This window comes from Nothobranchius furzeri, chromosome 9 (genome assembly GCF_043380555.1).
Source record: "Nothobranchius furzeri strain GRZ-AD chromosome 9, NfurGRZ-RIMD1, whole genome shotgun sequence".
Classification (NCBI taxonomy): domain Eukaryota; kingdom Metazoa; phylum Chordata; class Actinopteri; order Cyprinodontiformes; family Nothobranchiidae; genus Nothobranchius; species Nothobranchius furzeri.
Genome location: NC_091749.1, coordinates 61,894,254 through 61,913,689, shown reverse-complemented (window position 1 = coordinate 61,913,689; position 19,436 = coordinate 61,894,254). Strand labels below are relative to the sequence as shown.

At 39.5% G+C, this 19,436-nt stretch overlaps 1 protein-coding gene and 1 long non-coding RNA gene across 3 annotated transcripts in view; one reads left to right on the top strand and one right to left on the bottom strand.

The window, feature by feature from the left end:
* pde3b (phosphodiesterase 3B) overlaps nucleotides 1–15,975 on the bottom strand; it is an 81,529-nt gene extending 65,554 nt beyond the window's left edge. For both annotated transcript variants that reach the window (XM_015953315.3, XM_054732040.2), the window contains exon 1: nucleotides 15,088–15,975. In XM_015953315.3, coding sequence (XP_015808801.1) covers nucleotides 15,088–15,975 — 888 coding nt within the window. The remainder of the gene's footprint in view (nucleotides 1–15,087) is intronic.
* A 5-nt stretch (nucleotides 15,976–15,980) lies between these two features.
* On the top strand, nucleotides 15,981–17,539 carry LOC139071826 (uncharacterized). The gene is made up of 2 exons (XR_011521646.1): nucleotides 15,981–16,115; nucleotides 16,634–17,539. It is a non-coding gene; the product is annotated as an uncharacterized lncRNA (long non-coding RNA).
* Nucleotides 17,540–19,436: the final 1,897 nt, after the last annotated feature.

Genomic DNA, 19,436 nt, shown 5'->3' with positions numbered 1-19,436 from the left:
CTGCTAAATTTTATTCTAAAAGAATATGTGCAAAACTAAGTGTTTTCTTTTAGAAATGTGTTAATAATGTTTATCCTTATGACAAGTGGAAAAATTTACACAGCAGGGTTGAAGCCTTTATAATGAGGTATCCCACCATTGATCCCAGTCAGTCTGACACGCTCCGCAGTCTCTGTCCGATCCAACAACACGACACGGGACCAAAGAAAGCTGAGACACTGACCTTTAGAGCTACTTCGATGACTAAATGTAAAATCCTGATTATGTATTACCACTTGTTCATTTGGTTCTTTCTCTCAGAACAGGTGATACCAGCATTGGGTCATGTGAATTAAATAACAGGGTATATACAGCAATCCTTAAGTAAAATTTACTACTTTTTAATACTTTTTTTACTACCTTCAGAATTTTTTTAAAACCATCACAACACTTAATTGCAAGTGTTAATCAGCGACCTATTTACACATATTTTAACATATATAACATACAAAAAGAATAGACTTAGAGACTCACTGATGTTGACAACGTATTGCACATATTTATTTTACTTAGAAAATAAGCCAGGCACTTCTGTTCAGCGGTCCAGACAGTTGACCACGAGGCCTGAAATGATGCAGAACGACCACTGAATATGACGTCATCATTATGTGACCGGATATGCTAAAGTAGGGCTGCTCGATTATGGCAAAAACAATAATCACGATTATTGTGACTGAAATTGAGATCTCGATTTTTTAAGACGATTTTTCAATTCATGTAGATTTTTGTTTTTGTTTTTATTCAGTCATAAAACTGCTCAGGGCACAATCAGGGCAAAAATAAACAAGAAGCAAGATGATCACTAAAATAACTCCCGATTCCCAGTATAAAAAGACCAATGTACTTGTGGCAAGGTGGATAAATGAGAGCCCAGGCAGGATTCGATCCCCAGACTCCCAGGTGAGAGTCATACTCTCTAACCAGTCAGCCAAAGAGACGTCCCCTTGGCCAAGTAGCCAGGACGCATAATCTATCGGGACACTGTGACAGGACACTCACACTGCCACATACTTATAGCTCATAGTTTATGATCCAAGGGCTATAGACCTTGGTTTAACTCATTTAAGTCTAACCAGTACAGACCCAAATACCAATATCTTGCAAATACTGACAACAAGAATTATACAGTGGCATTTATAACAAATACATGCAAATTGATGTTCACAAAATTTTGCATAACATTTATTGAGTCCTGTCAACGTGCTCTAGGAGCGTGCACTAGCACCGTGTCCTCAGAGAGATTAGTTATTAGTTATCAGCGTGAGGAACTCATTTCTACCTTATTTATAAACTATTTATTTACAAGTCGTCCATCAGTTAATGTAATAATTGTCACAACCACAGCTGCAACCCCCACCCCCCAACCCGGTCTCACAGCTATCAGGGGCAAGCTGCACGCGCACGCGCCGCACGCGCACATTTAGCCGTTTTTAGCGGCTCAGGAGTCCGCAGGTACGGTGTGTGTGTCACTCACTCTGGTTAATCCAACAAGAAGCCGGCTCCGAGAGCTGTCTTTAGCGACTATCATTCCCTTTCCTAATGTCCTGAAGAACGGTCCGCAGCGCAGGCGGAGTGTTTAGCTAACCTGCAGGAAACGTCGACGACAGTTATCCAGAAAGTAGCTAAGGGTTACCAGAGATGTTTCTGAGGTGTTCGCTAGGTACTTTTAAGATTTAAAAAGTCAAGAAGGGGGTCTGAAAAGCTGTTGGAAATAGCGTCAAAGTCGCTAAGTTGGCAACACTGTGAGGAGCGCTTCATTTGCAACTCAGGGCAGCGTAAGTGGGAGGAGCACATAATCGGCTTGTTTTGTTTTTATAATCGTTCATAACATTTCATTCGGAATATATTTCTATGTCGATGTTCAGAATACGACACCTGATAGTCCGAAAAAATTAATACCTAATTTGGAAAAAATAATACCTCTGTGACCAAATTTAACACTTTTAATGGCCTTAAATTTGACTATTTTTATTTATCACTTTTTAATACTTTTTAAAACCCCGCGGACACCCTGAATAAACACAAGAGGTTATTTGAAATCTGACAGATTTCATTTTGCAAAGAATAAAACAAAATGAAACTCCTGTAAAATTCTTGCATTGTAATAGGGCTGCACAATATATCGAAAAATTATCGTCATCGCGATAACAGGATGTGCGATAGGCCCATCGCAAAGCACGTCAAAAACGGCGATAAATGTTTGGTTCAAACATTTCCATCTGTGTCTTACGTCAACTTTTTGTAAACCAGCTGTTTTTTACACGGAAGTATTATTTGACCAATCAAATGTAGCCCTTCTGATATGCGGCCAATCAGATGGGTCCGTTCACGTAATACGCCTGCCCCCTATGTAGACCCGTACCCCAAAATTCCACTATCTCCGCTCCGCTCCACCCCCGCTTTCCGCTGCCGCTCGCTTCCCTTGCTCGTCATGCTGGCCTGGCTCAGATTAATGAACGCACTTTGTGCTGAGGTTTCTGGAATCAGCGCTGCTTTCAAACGTGAACGTGAGTCCACTCGGTGTCGTTAAGCAGCTGATAATAACCGGGCTGACTCCGACACGTGCCGGTGAACCAACCCACCCACCTCCATGTCGCTAGTGTTCCACCGGGTGGTGATGTTAGCCTCAGGCTCCGGTTAGCTTCCAGCTAAAAGGCTACAGCACTCTCCTCCCAGTCCCACCCTGCTAAAGAGGGCCTGGAAAAGTTCCCCCACACATCAAAGTGATTTTTCATTTATGAGCTTTTATAACCTTGTTAATCAGGATAGTTGATTTGCTGCTGCACATAAACTGTCAGTCAGAAGCTCTGCTAGCCGGTTATCTTAGTTCAATTTGTTAGCTTGTTATCAGAATCATAGTTGCAGTTTCATCATCTGAGCTGATTTTTAAGATCTAGGTAAACTTGTTCAATTTGGGGTTAAAAACCAATGTTTTCACATATTTTCCATGTAGTTTTTTGCCAGTTCCTCTTCTGAAAGGTAGACGATTGTTTTTCTCTTTCCCTCAAAAAATCTTAATATTCTCCTAGTTTGGCCCAGCACAGTTCACGTCCCAATAGCAGCAACAGCCTTGTATCATAACCACATAAGTGGAGAAAATGCTCAGTAGCAATGAGAGAATTTGCTGTTGCATTTAAGTGATTTTAACTATTATTTAACATTTAAAATTACTTTCTGATTTTTTTATTTATTCAAAAACCCTGGTAAGGGATGTTTTTCTGTATTTGGAGCGTCAGAAAAAGTTTAATGGTGGAGGTGATGTTTTAAAGTCACTGAGAAACTGCATGCATGCAGTTTGTTGTTTTGCTGCTAATACAGTAGCAGGTGCAGCTGCATATTTTTGCAATAAAAATGTTATGTTGTAATGGAATTCATGCATTAGTTTTTGTTTGCTTTGAACCCAGAGCAGACGTCACACGCCAGACGACATCAACACTGCATACTTTAGTATTTGTTCATTTATCGTGAGTAATATCGATATCGCAATATTAAGCACTGTTATCGAATATCGCAGATTTTCCCAATATCGTGCAGCCCTGCATTGTAAAGAAAACAAGATAGTTGGAAAAGTTTCCTGGTAGATCCAAACACATTCTAGACACTGCCAGCCTCTATTAAATTCCCCATTACTCAATTTTACACATAAGCCTGCCATATAATGTACCGTCCTCTCATTCATATTAATATTTGCATATGCTTTGCAAACTCATCCTGCTGCCTCGTTATGCTTCCTGCATTTGACTGTGGTCTATCTACAACCATATCTGTACTGTGTCTGGAAACCCTGCAGAAAAAGTGATGTTGGACTGTATGCATAACCTGGCAGGCATCAAATTTTCTTCAGGAACTTTCTATTCCATATTTTAGTGTTTCCGTCTTTTTCAAACTTGTAACATTTCTTTATAACATTGGCTTTGTTGACCCTTTTCAGCAGGAAAAAGTGCTGTACTTGTAAACATGAATTATGTCTTAATTAGAGGTACATGTCTCATTTAGAACTTTTTTGTTATTTATTTTTCTTTAACAATGATATATTATGCAATAACATTTTACCAGGAGTTCTACGTACAGCCGCAACGGCTCATTTCTCTTTAAATACTGCATTTAACAGAATATAATTAAGGGGTTTTTATTGCGCTTTAATCTCTTCATTAAAAAAACAAGATTTATTTTGAAGATGACGGTGTACACTTTTTGGACAGAGAAAAAATATGGTTTAAGAGAGGAATAAAGGACCCCATCTATGTCAAACGGGAAAGACCGACATTAAACAGAGGAGGAGGCCTCAGGTTTCAACTTTCCAGCCCCTATAATGCAGCTCTAAACCTAGGGCTGGACGATAATTCAATAGTTCAATATATCTATCGATAGACATGTGGTGCAATAGGAAACAAAAAATGGGTCAATAAAACTTTGATTAAAAAGTTTCCTTTTTTCATTATAACCAATCAGGTAGCAGCATACTAGACTCACTACTTACTCCTAACCTATCAAAACCACAGACTCGAGCACACAATGTCACCAGGCCTTCTCCTCTCAAACCAAAACAGAGCATGAGGCAGCGAGGTGGTGAAAAAATAAAAACACCAAAAATAAAATGGCCAGGGCTGCACGTAAAATATATTTTCCAACGATTTTTAAAAATATTTTTTTATAATTATCTATATCGATCAATATAAAAAAATTGTATTGATATACTTTTTTCTATATCGTCCAACCCTATCTAAACCTACCACATCACCCCGCTTCTCCTCCAGCTTCACTGGCTGCCAGTCAACTTCAGGGTTTATTTCAAGATCCTGGTTCTGGTCTATAGGGCCTTACATGGACAAGCACCGTCTTACATTGGTGATCTTCTTATTCCCTACACCCCCAGCAGGTCCCTGAGGTCCAGTGATCAAAGCCTACTGGTTGTGCAGCACCAGGCTAAAGACCAAAGGTGACAGATCATTTGCTGCTGTGGCCCCCAGACTCTGGAACTCTCTCCCCCTGAGCCTGAGATCAGTGGACTCAGTAGTCTCCTTTAAAAAGCAGCTGAAGACTCACTTGTTCAAGCTGGCTTTTGTATGACCTTCTTCACCACTCTCTCTTCATTCTAGTCTCCCCACCTATTCCACCTTCCTCAGGATCCACTGATTTCCCTCTCTCCTGTTCACTCTCTCTTTCTTAACATTTTTAATCACAATTGCCTATTTTTGCTCATTTTAAATACATTTTTAAACATTTTCTAAATGCTTTTTTATATTTTTACATTTTTGTTTTTGTGAAGCGCCTCGTGATTTCTATCTTGAGAGGCGCTATAGAAATGATACTTTCTTCTTCTTCTTCTAATTCCAAAACGGTTTCAGTCTAGTCACAACCTCCTGCATCTAATAAAAAAAACATTCACACACAACAGGTCCTAACGACCTCACTGACTCATCTGGGGTAGGGAGGAGGGGTATTCATGGGCAGTTTCAGCTTGTTAAGAAACAACAGAGTTACAGTTTACAAGCTTGACTCTTACATATTCCAGTCAGAATTGACAAAGCTCCTTGGATGAGAAGCAACACCTCTTCAAAGCTTAATTTCATAAAGCAATGCCATCAATTTCCCATAACGCTGAGCTGGCATTAGGGAGCCTTAGGTCGTTGATAAGTGATCAGACCGTGGCGGTAATGTGGCGCAATCGTGTTCTTTTTACAAATTATGCAATGGCAGTATAAAGGGGGCGATCTCTGTGCAGTCACAGACTTCCATTTTCTTCTTCTCAGACAGAGAAGAAAAAAGGGATGATGATTATATATATTCTGTTTTTTAAAATTTATGTATGTTTTCTTTGTTTGAAATAAAACCAACTAACTAACTTGGGCATAACTTGTTTGTTATTGCAATCATTAAGTTTTTTCCCAAGTCGCACCTAAAATTGTCTGTCTTCCACATTCCCTGCAAATGGTCAGGTGATCTGAGCTCCAGCGCTAACGGAGAGAAGCTCCCAGAACTCTGCTCTGCCCCAGTTTACCAGCTGATTCTGTTCAAAAAGCTACACTCATTCCCGTTTACCTTCATTTTCAATATAGTTGTTGGCCAGGGCTCTGCAGTAACACCTCACGTGATCACATGGACGTAATTTTCACTTTAGAAGTGGGGGACACACGGGTGGGGTGGGGGGGTGGGGGTGGGGGGGGGTAAAGCATGTTCTAATGGGAAACAGGCTTCAACACAAACTGTTGTTTTCTGCTTGGTCCTAGAGCTCAATCAGTGTCAATTTAATATAGGGTAATATTGTATTTGGATGGTAAAAAGTGCAGGGGTCAAAACTTGACTTTGGAAAAAGTAGGGGGACAGGGGAACATGTCCCCCCCAAAATTATGTCCATGCGTGATCATGACACCACCCTCTGTTGCGCCAAGGTGCAATATGCATTCACAAGTCCGGCGTTGCGACAATTTTACTACCAAGCGCGCCATCACGAATTCCGCAAAATACCCGCATCACCATACCGCCATGCCACATTCATAAGACACACCGTGGTGGCAGTATTATGCTGTTTTGCCAGCATGGTGTGTTTTCTAAAATGGCCTGAAGAAACCAAAGGAGTCCAGTTGCCTTCATTTGAACACTTGAATTACCATGACCTGGATGACTGAGAAGCTTCATTAGGCTTCCAGCATACAAGTATTATTCTTTTCTATGTCACTCCTACATTATAAATAAGGTGATTTAACCAACAAATAAGATGGCTGTTTGAGCAAAAGATTTATAATCCATCCATCCATTTTCTTTACCCGCTTATCCTCCCGGGGGTTACCAGTCCATCGCAGGGCAACAAAGGACAAACCACCAAGCACACACACTCATACTTAAGGACAATTTAGAGAGACCAATGAACCCAACATGTTTTTGGACTGTGGGAGGAAGTATCCGGAGAGAACTCACGCATGCACAGGGAGAACATGCAAACTTAATGTAGAAAGACCCCAGATTGGCATTTGAACCCAGGACTTTGTTGCTGCAAGGCAACAGCGCTAACCACTGCACCACTGCACCATTGTGCAGCCCAGGATTTGTAATGATACTTAAAAAAAACAAAATCAACATGTCACCTTTTTTGTCAGGCAATACATTTGCCTTTATAAGTCTCTGAAGGAAACAGTGAACTGCTAACTTTCAGCGGAATGGCCGTGTTTATTTCTTGCCTTCACAGAGGGAACTAGAAGCACTACGACTGTACAGAGCCCAGTCAGCTGTCTCCAACACAGCAGCAATCCAGTTAACGTATTTGGTTCCAGCTCCTCGGCTTGCTTCTGATTACTGCGGACCTAATTTAAAGAAGAAGAATATAAGACACAACATGCTGGCAAATCAGCACAAAACTGCCACTATGGTGTGTTCTTATGAAAGCGTCGTGGCGACATGGCGATGCAGCAACTTTATGGCTGCCAAGCTTGGTACTAATATATTGCCACAACATCTGACTTGTGAAGAAAGATTATGGCTTGGCGCAACAGAGGGGGGTAATCAATGCCGAGTTCAGTAAACGGGCTTTAAGTTTCGCTTCTGTAAACAGAATCAGCTGAGATGATAAACTGGAGCGATGCAGAGCTCTGGGAGTTTCTCTCCGTTAGAGCGGGAGCACAGATCACCAGACAGTTCGTGAGAACTGTGAAGGCTAGACACCTTTAGGAGCGTGACTTCAATCATAATAAAAAGCAAATTTTGTCCAAGCTAAAAGGAAGCCTGTGAAAGCAAAGAGACGGCCTCCTAACTACCTTTTATACAGCACATGATCGCGCCGCTTTACCGTCATGGTCTGACTACTTATGATTGACAAAGGCTCCCTGATGCCGCCTCAGCTTAGCGGCAAATTAGCAGCATTTTTTATGAAAGAGACTTATGACTAGGGCTGGGCAATATGGTCAAAAATTAATACCACGATATATTGAGGATTTCACCTCAATAACGATTAAGGGACGATAACTACTGGTATGCGCAGAAACAAAAGATGTCCACTAGATGGGGCTGTCACGTGTATTATGTTGAGACACATTCTACGTGACTCAAGGTGGTACAGCTTCTTAAAGGGACGTGAAAGTTGTCAACCTACATACATATTTTCGTTTTTTTATTATCAAATGTACTGACACAGGAAAAATTGTCTCGTTAAGAATCAGAAATTTTCGATTTATTGCCCAGCCCTACTTACGACTACAGTCTGGCAAAAGCAGGATTTATTAGTGAAAATAAATAAATGTTGTTTTTTGTCCATTTTTCAACCTACTGTGAATAACTGTATGAATGTATTGCTAACATGACCCTACATCAACAACCTCATACAATAATAGCGAACACAGAAATGATTCAAATGCATATGTTAAGTTAATTTGTAAGACCAATATAAGAAATAATTTTGAGAAGAAAGATATCAAAATAATTAATAAATGGACTATGATTTCAGTTATAAAGGCCAAGTCAAAGGTTGGTCAGTGTATTGTGGACAAAATAAAATAAAGCATCTACCGTACCCTGACCCGTGCTTGGATAATGACAAATATGAATACGTCATGTTGATAAATAACTGATGTCGCAAGTTGACACTTTTCATAACAAACAAGTTACACTGGTGTTATAGTGGATGGAATCATCTGATTTCCCCTTCACTCACTCACTGTGTGTACCGTAGACAAAAAGTCGTTTTTTAAATGTACAACACCCTTGTCTATTTTTGTAGTGCGATAAAGTCTTGTGAGTAAAAATGGTGTTTATTATGAGACAGACCATCCATAGGTGGCGTGTTTCACTTAAAAACAGCATGCTTGACCTGCTATGGTGGTATGATGTTGCACAAAACTATAAACATTTCTTTTTGTTCTTCATGTTTTTTTAAGTAAAGCTCTTTTCCACCACTGACGCAGGTATGTCTACCTAAGCTTTATTCATTAGAGTATTTATCACAAAACTCCATGTGTCATGCGTTGAACTGAAGAGTCTAAAGATCAATAGCTCTACTGCGAATGTGAATTTATGTTATTCATGCAAACTTGACTGTAAAGCAGAACACACCTACACTGCCTTCATGCCCACTCCCAGTTATTAAACCTTCATTTTAAAAATATATTTAATGTTAACTCCACTAGTTGTGTGATATGTGATTGAGTAGAAGTCAAAGTTATTATTAAACATTTCCTCAGCAAGAATAAACATCAGAAAAACAGCTACCTTTTTGTTGTTTGTTTATTATAGCTGTAGAACCCACGCACTAGCGATTGCTAGCAACTTTTGGGATAGCCTGTAGCTACTTTTCCATGTGAGTCAAAATGCAGTGTGGGGTGATGCTGGCTTTAGGTTTGCTTAAAGGTAAAATCTGGAGTTTTCCTCCTTTTTTGAATTTATGCATGCTTTTTAAGAAATCCATAAAAGTGATAGTTTTCCTGTACTGCGATACAGTGTATGCAATACCTCTCTTTAAACTGTCCTGATGAGCCCCGTGCACTTTGACCTGACTGCTGTTCGGCATTAACCAATAGCGTTAGACATCCACTTACTTACAAGCGTCGATCACTAATGGGCCATTCCCATCTGTACCGGGTCGGCCCGGGCCGGGTAGCGTAGGTTGTTTACATATCTGGGTGGCCTGGTGTTTTTCCGGGCCAACCAAGGCTCATTCTCAGCCCTCTTCTCGAGGGGGTCTGCTTCAGGCCGACCAGGGCCAACACACCCACTGCTGACAGCAAATTCACACCTTCCATTAGAGCAAGCCTCTGATTGGTGGGTAGAATCAGCCCACATGGGCTTAAGACAAGGATGTGTGGAATCAACCGGGCCAGGCTGGGGCCGACTGGGGCTACCCGGCCCGGGCCGACCCGGTACAGATGGGAATGGCCCATAAATGTGCACAGGTGTTTGAGGACGTTCCTAGACCAATGCAGAGTTAACGACCTTGCTCGTGGACAAGTAAGTCTTTAAAAAGAAAAACCTCTCTTTGCCAGTTATAACTGCACGTTCACAAATAAGAAGCGTTACTTTTAATCGTATATACGGAAGTGATGAGAATGTCTTACGGTGCAATACATTTGTCAGCCACTAGATGGTGCCGTCAGACAAAAATAACTACAGATCTTAGCTATGAATAATCTAACGGCTCGTCACTTTTAATAAAACATATAATGTGCTAAACATTTTGTAAACACAAACATAAACTTCCTCGGAAAAGAAGGTTAAGATTTGCCCACTGTTGCAAGGATACGAAAGCTACCCAACAACAGAGCTGTGCTAAAGCTGTTATAACGAATCTGGGTTTTGAATGCAAACGGAACACTCACCCCTCCCCTCGAGCAGATTGCCTGAGACACTTCTGCCAAAACTGGACACTTGTGTTGCCAGTGGAAGATTGTGCGAAACACCAGTCACCATTTTCAACGTCCAAACATCTTTTGTTGTCCGTGAATTCAAATGATGCTTTTCTTTTTGGGACTCTGGTAGTTTGTCCTACATTTGAAGAGGTAGCAGCCAGCTGTTTCTCCTTCTTTGATATTACCGAGCCGTGAACCTCTCACACCAGTGGTGTTCTTCTGCTAAATGCGTGAGTGCGTAATGAATGTAGGACCCAGGAACGTCTTACCTTTTTTTTTTGTTCTTTTCTCCTTTTAAACATATTTTTAATCATTTTAGAAAAATTTTTATACTTTTTTTTTTTTTTTTTTTGTGAAGCGCCTCATGGTTTTTATCTTGAGGGGTGCTATGTAAAAGATCGTCTTATTATTATTATTAGTGGAAGTTTTTAGACAAATGCGAGAGAACCAATTAATTATTTTTTTCAGTTTTTTTATCTCCACAATATATTTATAGCTAAACTATGTTAGAACGTTGTTAAGAGGCACAAAGAAAATTTCTAAGCTCATTTGTTTTCCAATTTTGCCATTGCAGCTTTAAAGGCTTCTGCCTAAATCCAATTTACAACTTAAAGTATGTAAGTACACGAGGAATAAAAGTCCATTTGTTGTTGTCCCTTTAAATAAACTACTCAACAAAACCAAAAAGGTAAAAAAGGTCAAAAAAACAGGGGTAGTCTGGAATATGTGACACAGATTTTATGTATTATGCTTTAGTTGTTTAAAAAGCAACATTTTTTCTATATTTATGTTATTCTGAAGTAAACATCCATGTTCTGTTGTGTAAATATGGTCATAAATCCAAAACAATCACTTGATGAACTCTTGCTAAAAAGAAAGAAAAAATGTGCTGCTGCTGCTAACAAAACAATTCCCCTGTTTTTGTAAGTGAAAGACAGAAACCAGTGACCCTGTCAAACTGGGAAAATAGGAGGGGGGGGGGGGCTGTTTTGTGTGCAAAACATGTGCGAAGATGAAGAACATGTTCGACATCACCAGTGAACCCTGAGTGACTCCTTTCAAATTGTCTCTTTGTGGCTTCCTTCGCCTGCCTCTGACACAAAATCTGTCCATTTTCATTTAAAACTCCCACTAAATCAAACAATGTAACAAAACGTTGCGAAAGTAGCCAATATGCTGTCATGCTCAGGTTTGGTTTTCGTCTTTTCTTGCTATATTTTTTTATTTATCTTTTTATTGAACAGGAAATGACCAACATTTGAGCTCGGATTCAAAACTTCTTGCAACACTGAATCATCTGTGACTTTTTCTTCATACTTTTGGTATAAAGTTACAACGTCACACTGCTAATACGTATCTGAAAATGCCCTCATTCATAAACGGGTAATTAATGTCAAATTTTGAAGAATTTGCACACAAACACATTTTTTACTAATAGTTGAAAAGTTGAGTGAACTTTAACCAGAAGAAAAGGCAGGAAAGTGTCAAAGTGTTGGTGCTCATCAACAGCTCGAAAGCCGGATTGTTTGGATTACTGACAAAACCGCACGATTTGTTAAGTCTTGTTTCAACTATCTGCTTTAAATGATCAAGTGTAGGAACGTCTGAGAAGTACATGCTTTAAATACCTAAGACGCTGGCAGAGTAACACGTGCAGGGTTGGGGGGGGGGGGCTTCGGCACTAAAGTTACAAAAAAAACGACGACTTAAAAATGCTTTTAATTTTAACACAAATTCTACGATTGCAGTCTTGCATCTCTTAGATCAAACAGTTAACAATTGTAGTTGAAAAAGGTCAAGCTCATTAAAAATTCTTTAAACTTTCCTATAATTTCACTTCTATGGTCTGTTTGATGCTAATAATACGTAAGTGCTAACTTCACAAAAAATCAAAACAGCTGCAGGAAACCGTGCCACCGAGACCACCTAATGCATATTTTTAGTTCTCTTATCATTTCACTAGAAGGGCATAAAAACAAAGTGCATGACCTGCTGGCCTGGCATCCACTGCAGAATAGCGTTTTTGACTGTAATGTCTCCACATACATGAGGGCAGGAGCTTGTGTGCTGTGAGCTTTTAGGCCAAAACATATCGCATACAACAAATGTGCACCTTCCAGATTCACAGAAAGTTGAAAAAAGTGCCACACTGCAGCATCCTGGTTGGATTACGGACGTAGTTACTGCATCCATTGTTGCGCCGTGTGTACACGTTTCTGTTACACAGCAGAGATGAAAATGCGTGCTCTGTTGTGGACCGTTGCGACTGATCACTATCACTTTGGTGTTGTCGACCGCTGCACTCAGCTGGAGGCCACATCACTGGCTGTTCTGTGGTGTTGTGTTGCTATTCCGCTAACAGGATGTAGACGGGCCCTGCCGGCTCACTGATTATCTGCCATACACACTTCTTACAAGACATAATCAATGAGACCCTGCTTGCATTTAGATCTCATCCAACCGTACAAAGAATGACAAGTCAGAGTTTTTGTTTTAAATAGGTTTATGACAACAAAACAAAAAAGCGGATGTCTAAACTTGGACTAGTGGAGTTTTAATAGTAATATTAAATCAAATATTCAAAGACCAATCAGATTGATAATTCGTATTTATATGGAATATCACGTCTTATTGATTATTTAACAAATATGTGGCCACATCCAATACGCTACATGTTATTTTCTTACAGATGTACACATGTAAAGATTATAGATTTTTGTATTTAACTAGGGATGCACCGACATGAAATTCTGGGCCAATACTGATATTAATGACGCTGTTATGCACAGTAACCGATATTTGCCGATACCGATATACACATGCTATTTATGCTTCTGAAATCAGCAATTTTTTATAGACTGAAAATCATCCAAGCTGAAGTTTTGAATGTCTTGCTTTATTTCTATAATGTGCAAACTAGATTTTATATGTGTGTGTGTGTTAATACATTCATAAACCACACACATTTACATATCTGAGATGATTACCGTCACTATCACAGCTGAACACACATCATCACCCTGCCACCCTCTGAAACAGATACACAAACTGAAACAAGATGGATAAAATATCAGTTGTTAATATTAGTCCAGTTTTACCAATTGGACCAATACCAATATGTTAAAAAAATAAGTAGTGAGGCACCGATATGAAATTTTTGGGCCGATACCGATATTAAAATCGTTGTTTTGGCCGATAACCGATATTTGCAGATACTGATATACTGACATTAATGCTTCTAAAATCAGCAGACTTTGTATAAAATGAAAATTATTAAAGCTGAAGTTACGTTATTATGTACACACACTAGGGCTGGGCGATATGGCCTAAAATCAATACCACGATATAGTGAGGATTTCACCTCGATAATGATAAATGGACGAAAACTACAGAAACAAATGGTGTCCACTAGATGGGGCTGTCACATGTATTACGATGAGTCACATTTTTACGTAACTCAAGGTGGTACAGTTTCTTAAAGGGACATGAACGTTGCCAACCTACACACATTGTTTCTTTTTTTATTATCAAATTTGTTGACATGGGAAAAATTATCTCGAGAAGAGTCAGAAATTTTGATAACGATAAATTTTCTATTTTTGCCCAGCCCTACCACACACATTTAGGCTTCTGAAATTATTACAATCACTATCACATGACTAAACTAATACACATCAGTCACACTCTGAAACAGATAAACAAATGGAGACAAGGAAAAAATATCGGTTGTTAATACTTGCCCAGTTTTATTTATCGAACCAATACCGCTATGTTAAAAAATGACTAACATCGGTCGATACCGATATTGATGCCAATATATTGTCCATCCCTAAAAATAACTCCAATACTGATATTGATGCTAATATAACGTGCATCCCTATTAACCAGATACCCCAGGCTGAAGATGCTCAGACCTTTGAAGGACACCAAACATCTTTGTGGGCCACGTTTGTTTTATAAAAGTAACTGTATTGGGTTTTCCATTTCATTTTAGTACTCAAAAACAGGTCTCATATTGGTCAAAGTATTAACACACAATTTTAAAAGTGTATATCAAAAGCCCATTGGAAAAATAAAATTAAGCTTTTCTATGAAAAAGCAACTGGGGGCAATGTAGAGATGTTCACAAAAACGAATTGGTCCTCAACCATTCTGAAACTCTGGATAAGACTTTTTTTGGTTTATGAACCAAATGCTAATTCAAACTAGCAACAACTGACTTCAAAGTCACAATAACTTTTTTTAAAATCTAATTTCAAAACTTAAATACGATTAAACCCGTCAGATTTACAAAAATTGGAAATCGGCCCTGAAAACCTAAATTGGTGCATCTGGAACATCACTGGCACTTTTTTCTTCTAAAATATTTTATACCATGTTGGTCACACTTATTAACTCTGTTTTATTTTTGTTTAAATTGGAGCAAAACCCTTGTTTAGAATGTAGAAAACCTTATTAATAACAACAAAGTTGCACCTAGTGACAGACACGTTCCTTAACTTGTGTGCTAAGATTTTTATTTCTAACTTTTTATAAATATTTATAGTTTGATGGTGTTGAGACAACTTTTTCTGGGGTTACAGTTTGGCCTGCTTTTGAAATGACATTGGGTGCTTTCCACGCATGCACGTGTGCAGCTGCGGATTATCTGGGCCTATTTTTGCATCAACAGCAGCAGACGTGGTCCTGCAGGGGTTCGGGGAGGAGGATGACCTACCTGCTCTCTAGATATGCAGGGCAATGAAGGTCTCCGGGGCATTTTACAACTGCCATAATAGCTGGTCGATGTTTCCCCGAGTGAAACGCAACTGGAGCGTCTCCTCGGTCTGATCACAGGCACCTTATCCTCCGTGCTGGAAACCCCGCTCGGTGCTTCCCTCGTCTGGTAGTTGCGGTCAAAGCAGATCCCGAACAGGGAGCCAGAAACCCCCGCAAAGCAGGCGAAGAGCGGTCTGAGCAGTGCGGGCAGACCGCTCAAACTTGTGAGGGACACCAGCCACACGAGGCTGGCGAAAACCAGCACGAGCACGCTGTGTTTGAGTTTCAGCGTGGGGATCAGCGTGAGCAGACCCACACATCCCAACACGAATAACAACCTGCCCACCATTTGCATCTGGTGCTGGTCCTCTCCCCACTGCAGGAACCGCAAAACCAGAAAATCCCCGAGGTAGCACGATGCTGGCAGTGACAGGAGCCACGACTTGCTGCTCTGCTTCTTCTTCCTCCTCAGGTAAAACGTCAGAAAGAAGAAAGCGCATCCTATGCTGAACAGAGGGCTCACGGACTGGGAGAAGCCCGACAGAAAAGTCCGCAAATCCCATGGCGAGTCACTTTGCAAGCTCCTGGAAATGAGAAAAGACACCGCGAAAACAACAAAGGCGCCCACGTATAGGGCAGAGACCTTTAACACTTTGGAATTGAGGACGTCTTCGTTGCAAAACCGGCACACGCCGAATAAAAATCCTCTCTGATGGTCCTGTTTCAGGGGGGTGACGCAGCTCTTGACATAGCCGTTCCTGAAGCCCTCTGAGCTGTTTACACTTCCAGCTCCGTCGTGGTGCCTTGTTTTTCCGTGTGAGGGCTCTCCGTCCTCCCGCGAAGCCATGGCTCGGGTCTGGCTTCTCGTTTCCTCACGAAAGCCCCCCCTCTCCAACTATTCACGGCGTATTAACGCTGAACTACATAACAGCAAACGTACTCCATGGTCACTCAAACGTGTTCCAGCACTTGGACTGAAGAAAGAAGGTGAGATGTTGTTTTTACGGAAAGAGAGCTCTCTGTCGCCGCCTACCGGCCACAACTCCGCCCGGGGGGATCCGAGCAGGAGCGCGCGACTAGTAATCAGTTTGTAATTATCCCTTTCTATTAGCTATTAATGTTTAGCTTTGTGTGCTTTTAGAGAATAAATGTATATAAAATAAAAATAATATTTTGCGTGTTATTTTAGGAGCTTTTGTATTAGATAGGATCTATCTGGATGCTAATAGGCCTTTGAGAGTTGCAAATTGTAATACAATTCTAACCCTAACCAAATAATCGATTTGGAATACGATAGGCCTAATCATAAATAAGTTATTAACTTAAGACATAACTTTCAATTTTATTGTTGTTGCTGTTGCTGCTGCTGCTACAATGCAAAGCAATATGTACAATAAACTGTAATAATCTGATTTTTAACAACTACATAGTTAAATTCGTTTTTATTCTAATAAAAAACTATTTTTGTCCAGCCTCACTAACGCCGCTTCTCAAAACTCTTTCAGGTGTCTCCATCTGCTCGGGGATTGTTTGGTTTTCCTGACTGGCCACTGGAAAAGTGAACGATTGCCGATTTAAGGATGTAAAGGAAGACGGACTTGTTTAACAAGCAAAATCACTGCCAGGAATTCCAGTTTATTGCCGTTTTTTTTTTTTTTTTGTCATCACGCTTGATCTGTTTTATGTGACGAAACTCAACTCTGTGGTTATTTTACGAGAATGTTTGTGCAACACAAATACGTGCAACCATGCATTTGACCCACCGAGTTTATTGACATGCGCGTTTATTGGACTGTGGGATGAACTCAGAAGACCCGGATTAAACCCACGCACGCACGTGAGAACCTGTAAACTTTTCAGCCAGTCACAGCAGAAAAACTCGTACAATACTAGAGTTTTGCATGTGCTTAAAAGTTAAAATGATTGTTTTGCACGTTAAATCTTTTCACGTTATGACTCCTATTGAGGAAGGGTGTTACCAAGGTACTGTTACTACAGCATTCATAAATCTAAACAAGACGGAACGTATTAGTGCTTCCTGTAAATTACTCCAAAATGGAACATACCACTGAAAAATTACTCATTTTAAAATATCGTCACCTGCATAGTCAGTATGACGGGAAGCTAAAATGTTTTCACTTATACCTTAACTACTAAAACTCTTTACATCTATTTAAATTATCTGTTTAACAAGATTAAATCGATGAGCTATGACATTAACCTTCAGCTCAACGTACATTTCCGATCATACGCCCTCTGGCGGCCAAAGGGCTGAACTGAATCCACGCTAGACTTACAGGGATTTTACGTTTAATAAATTAATGTGTGAACAACTCAAATAAATAAAATAAAAGTAACCAGTAAGACAATATATTTTTACTGTATTGTGTCTAAATAAACTTTTAATTTAATTACTTGTAATCTTTCATTTGATTTGATTGATGGACATGTACTGTCTATATATCTGTTTTATTTATGTCAACTGGATGAAAGCACGAGAACTCAATCCTTCAGTTTCTGGCTTTTGAGAATATGGATTTTTTTCCGCCCTCTAGTGGACACAAGTTGTTAAAGCTCATAAATCTGAACAAGACATAACTTATTAGTGCTTCCTGTAGATATTTCAAAATAAAACATACTGTGGCGGTTATTGGCAGTAACATTGAAACTAACAGTCTTTACGTTATTGTGTCACTAATTGCACAATTTCAATTGAATTTATGTAACTGTTAAACACAATGGTTGTGTGGAGTCAAAGTGCTAAACCCAGCTAGTGACAGTGCAACTAACTCATTTAATTTCCTTCTTGCCACAAAAAAATAAATACAATTTTATAGATATGTGTGTGTGTGTGTGTGTGTGTGTGTGTGTGTGTGTGTGTGTGTGTGTGTGTGTGTGTGTGTGTGTGTGTGTGTGTGTGTGTGTGTGTGTGTGTGTGTAGACAACAGATTTGTCAAAGTCAGCTGTTTGATTACCTCACCAGACTTTTTAACACAAGATAGCAGGAAATGTGTATTTGCTGTTTATAAAATTAATAACGACAGCACATAATTCCATTCAGTCAGACCCTGCATTGTGCACACGGCCCACTGGTCAAGAAGAGGCTGCTCTAATGTCATTAGCTGCACCTGTTCCTGCAACAACTAAATGTCTGCTAAAAGGTCAAAGAACTAATGACGCAAAGCAGTCTGGCCATTTGAACACGATGTAAACTGAGATTGCTCTGTGGTTAAATGTGTTAAACAAAATAATCAGTCAGTGTTAAAGGCTTGTAATCTTGATACCACTTCAACACCTCATGCATAGGTTTGGGTACCATTTCATAAAACTCAGAGGGTTAAAAAAACTCTGATTTAAAATATTTTCTATCTTGTTATTTTCTTCCTTTTTGTTTTTAATTCATTCTGCAAAAATCAGCCAGAGCTACTTTTTTATTGTAGTTTTGTGTATATACTGGACTTCTAAGTTTGGTCAACAAAGAAATGTTTTGGTAACTGTCGACATATTGGCAAACCTATTCAACCCGCACCCTTTGAGGTGTTTCATTGAAAATTTGGAGTCGGTTTCATTCATTCAATTTTCTGTGCACCCACGTTGTCACTCAGCTTAGTTTCCACCGGAGGGCGCTGCACGCCACTTTATTCAGTTGGGTTCCTTTCTGGCAGAAGTGTTTAAATGTTTAATTATAGGCTACAGAAGAAACATCGCAAAACAAACAAACAAACAAAAAAAATTCTGAACTGGATTTTTTTTTACCACGAGGAGGAAATCGATGTAATATGTAAAGTATAAATCTTTACTAATGTTAACTCTTCTAGCAGTACTATATTTATTAATTTTTTAGATATTTCGGCTTTTTTATGTTTTTATGGCAAGTATCCTTGATCAACTGCTGTGATCACATTTCATGCTCAGAATTTGTGTTAAAAATGAAATTTGATATACATAGAAATTTTAAATCCGTTTTAAATACAGCCCATAGTTTTAGTGTCATTTGTTTGCATTTAACAGCAAAACAATCACCAATCATATACATCTAGACACGTTGAAACTGACTTTTCTCTCACTGAAAGGGTGCATTAATACTCAATTTCTCTACTTTTATACTTGTGTTTTTATTGTGTGCTTTTGCATTATAAAAAATCGTGTTTGATTAAAGTCTGAGCAAGTGAATAAGTTACAGGTTTTCGACAACATTTTAAGTAAAAAAAAATTCGAATTATTTTAAAAAGAAAATATGCATGTCTGTAAAATGTGGGATTTTGTCCTTTTTTTCGCGCGTTTGAGCCTTCCGGCGCACCGTAGCAG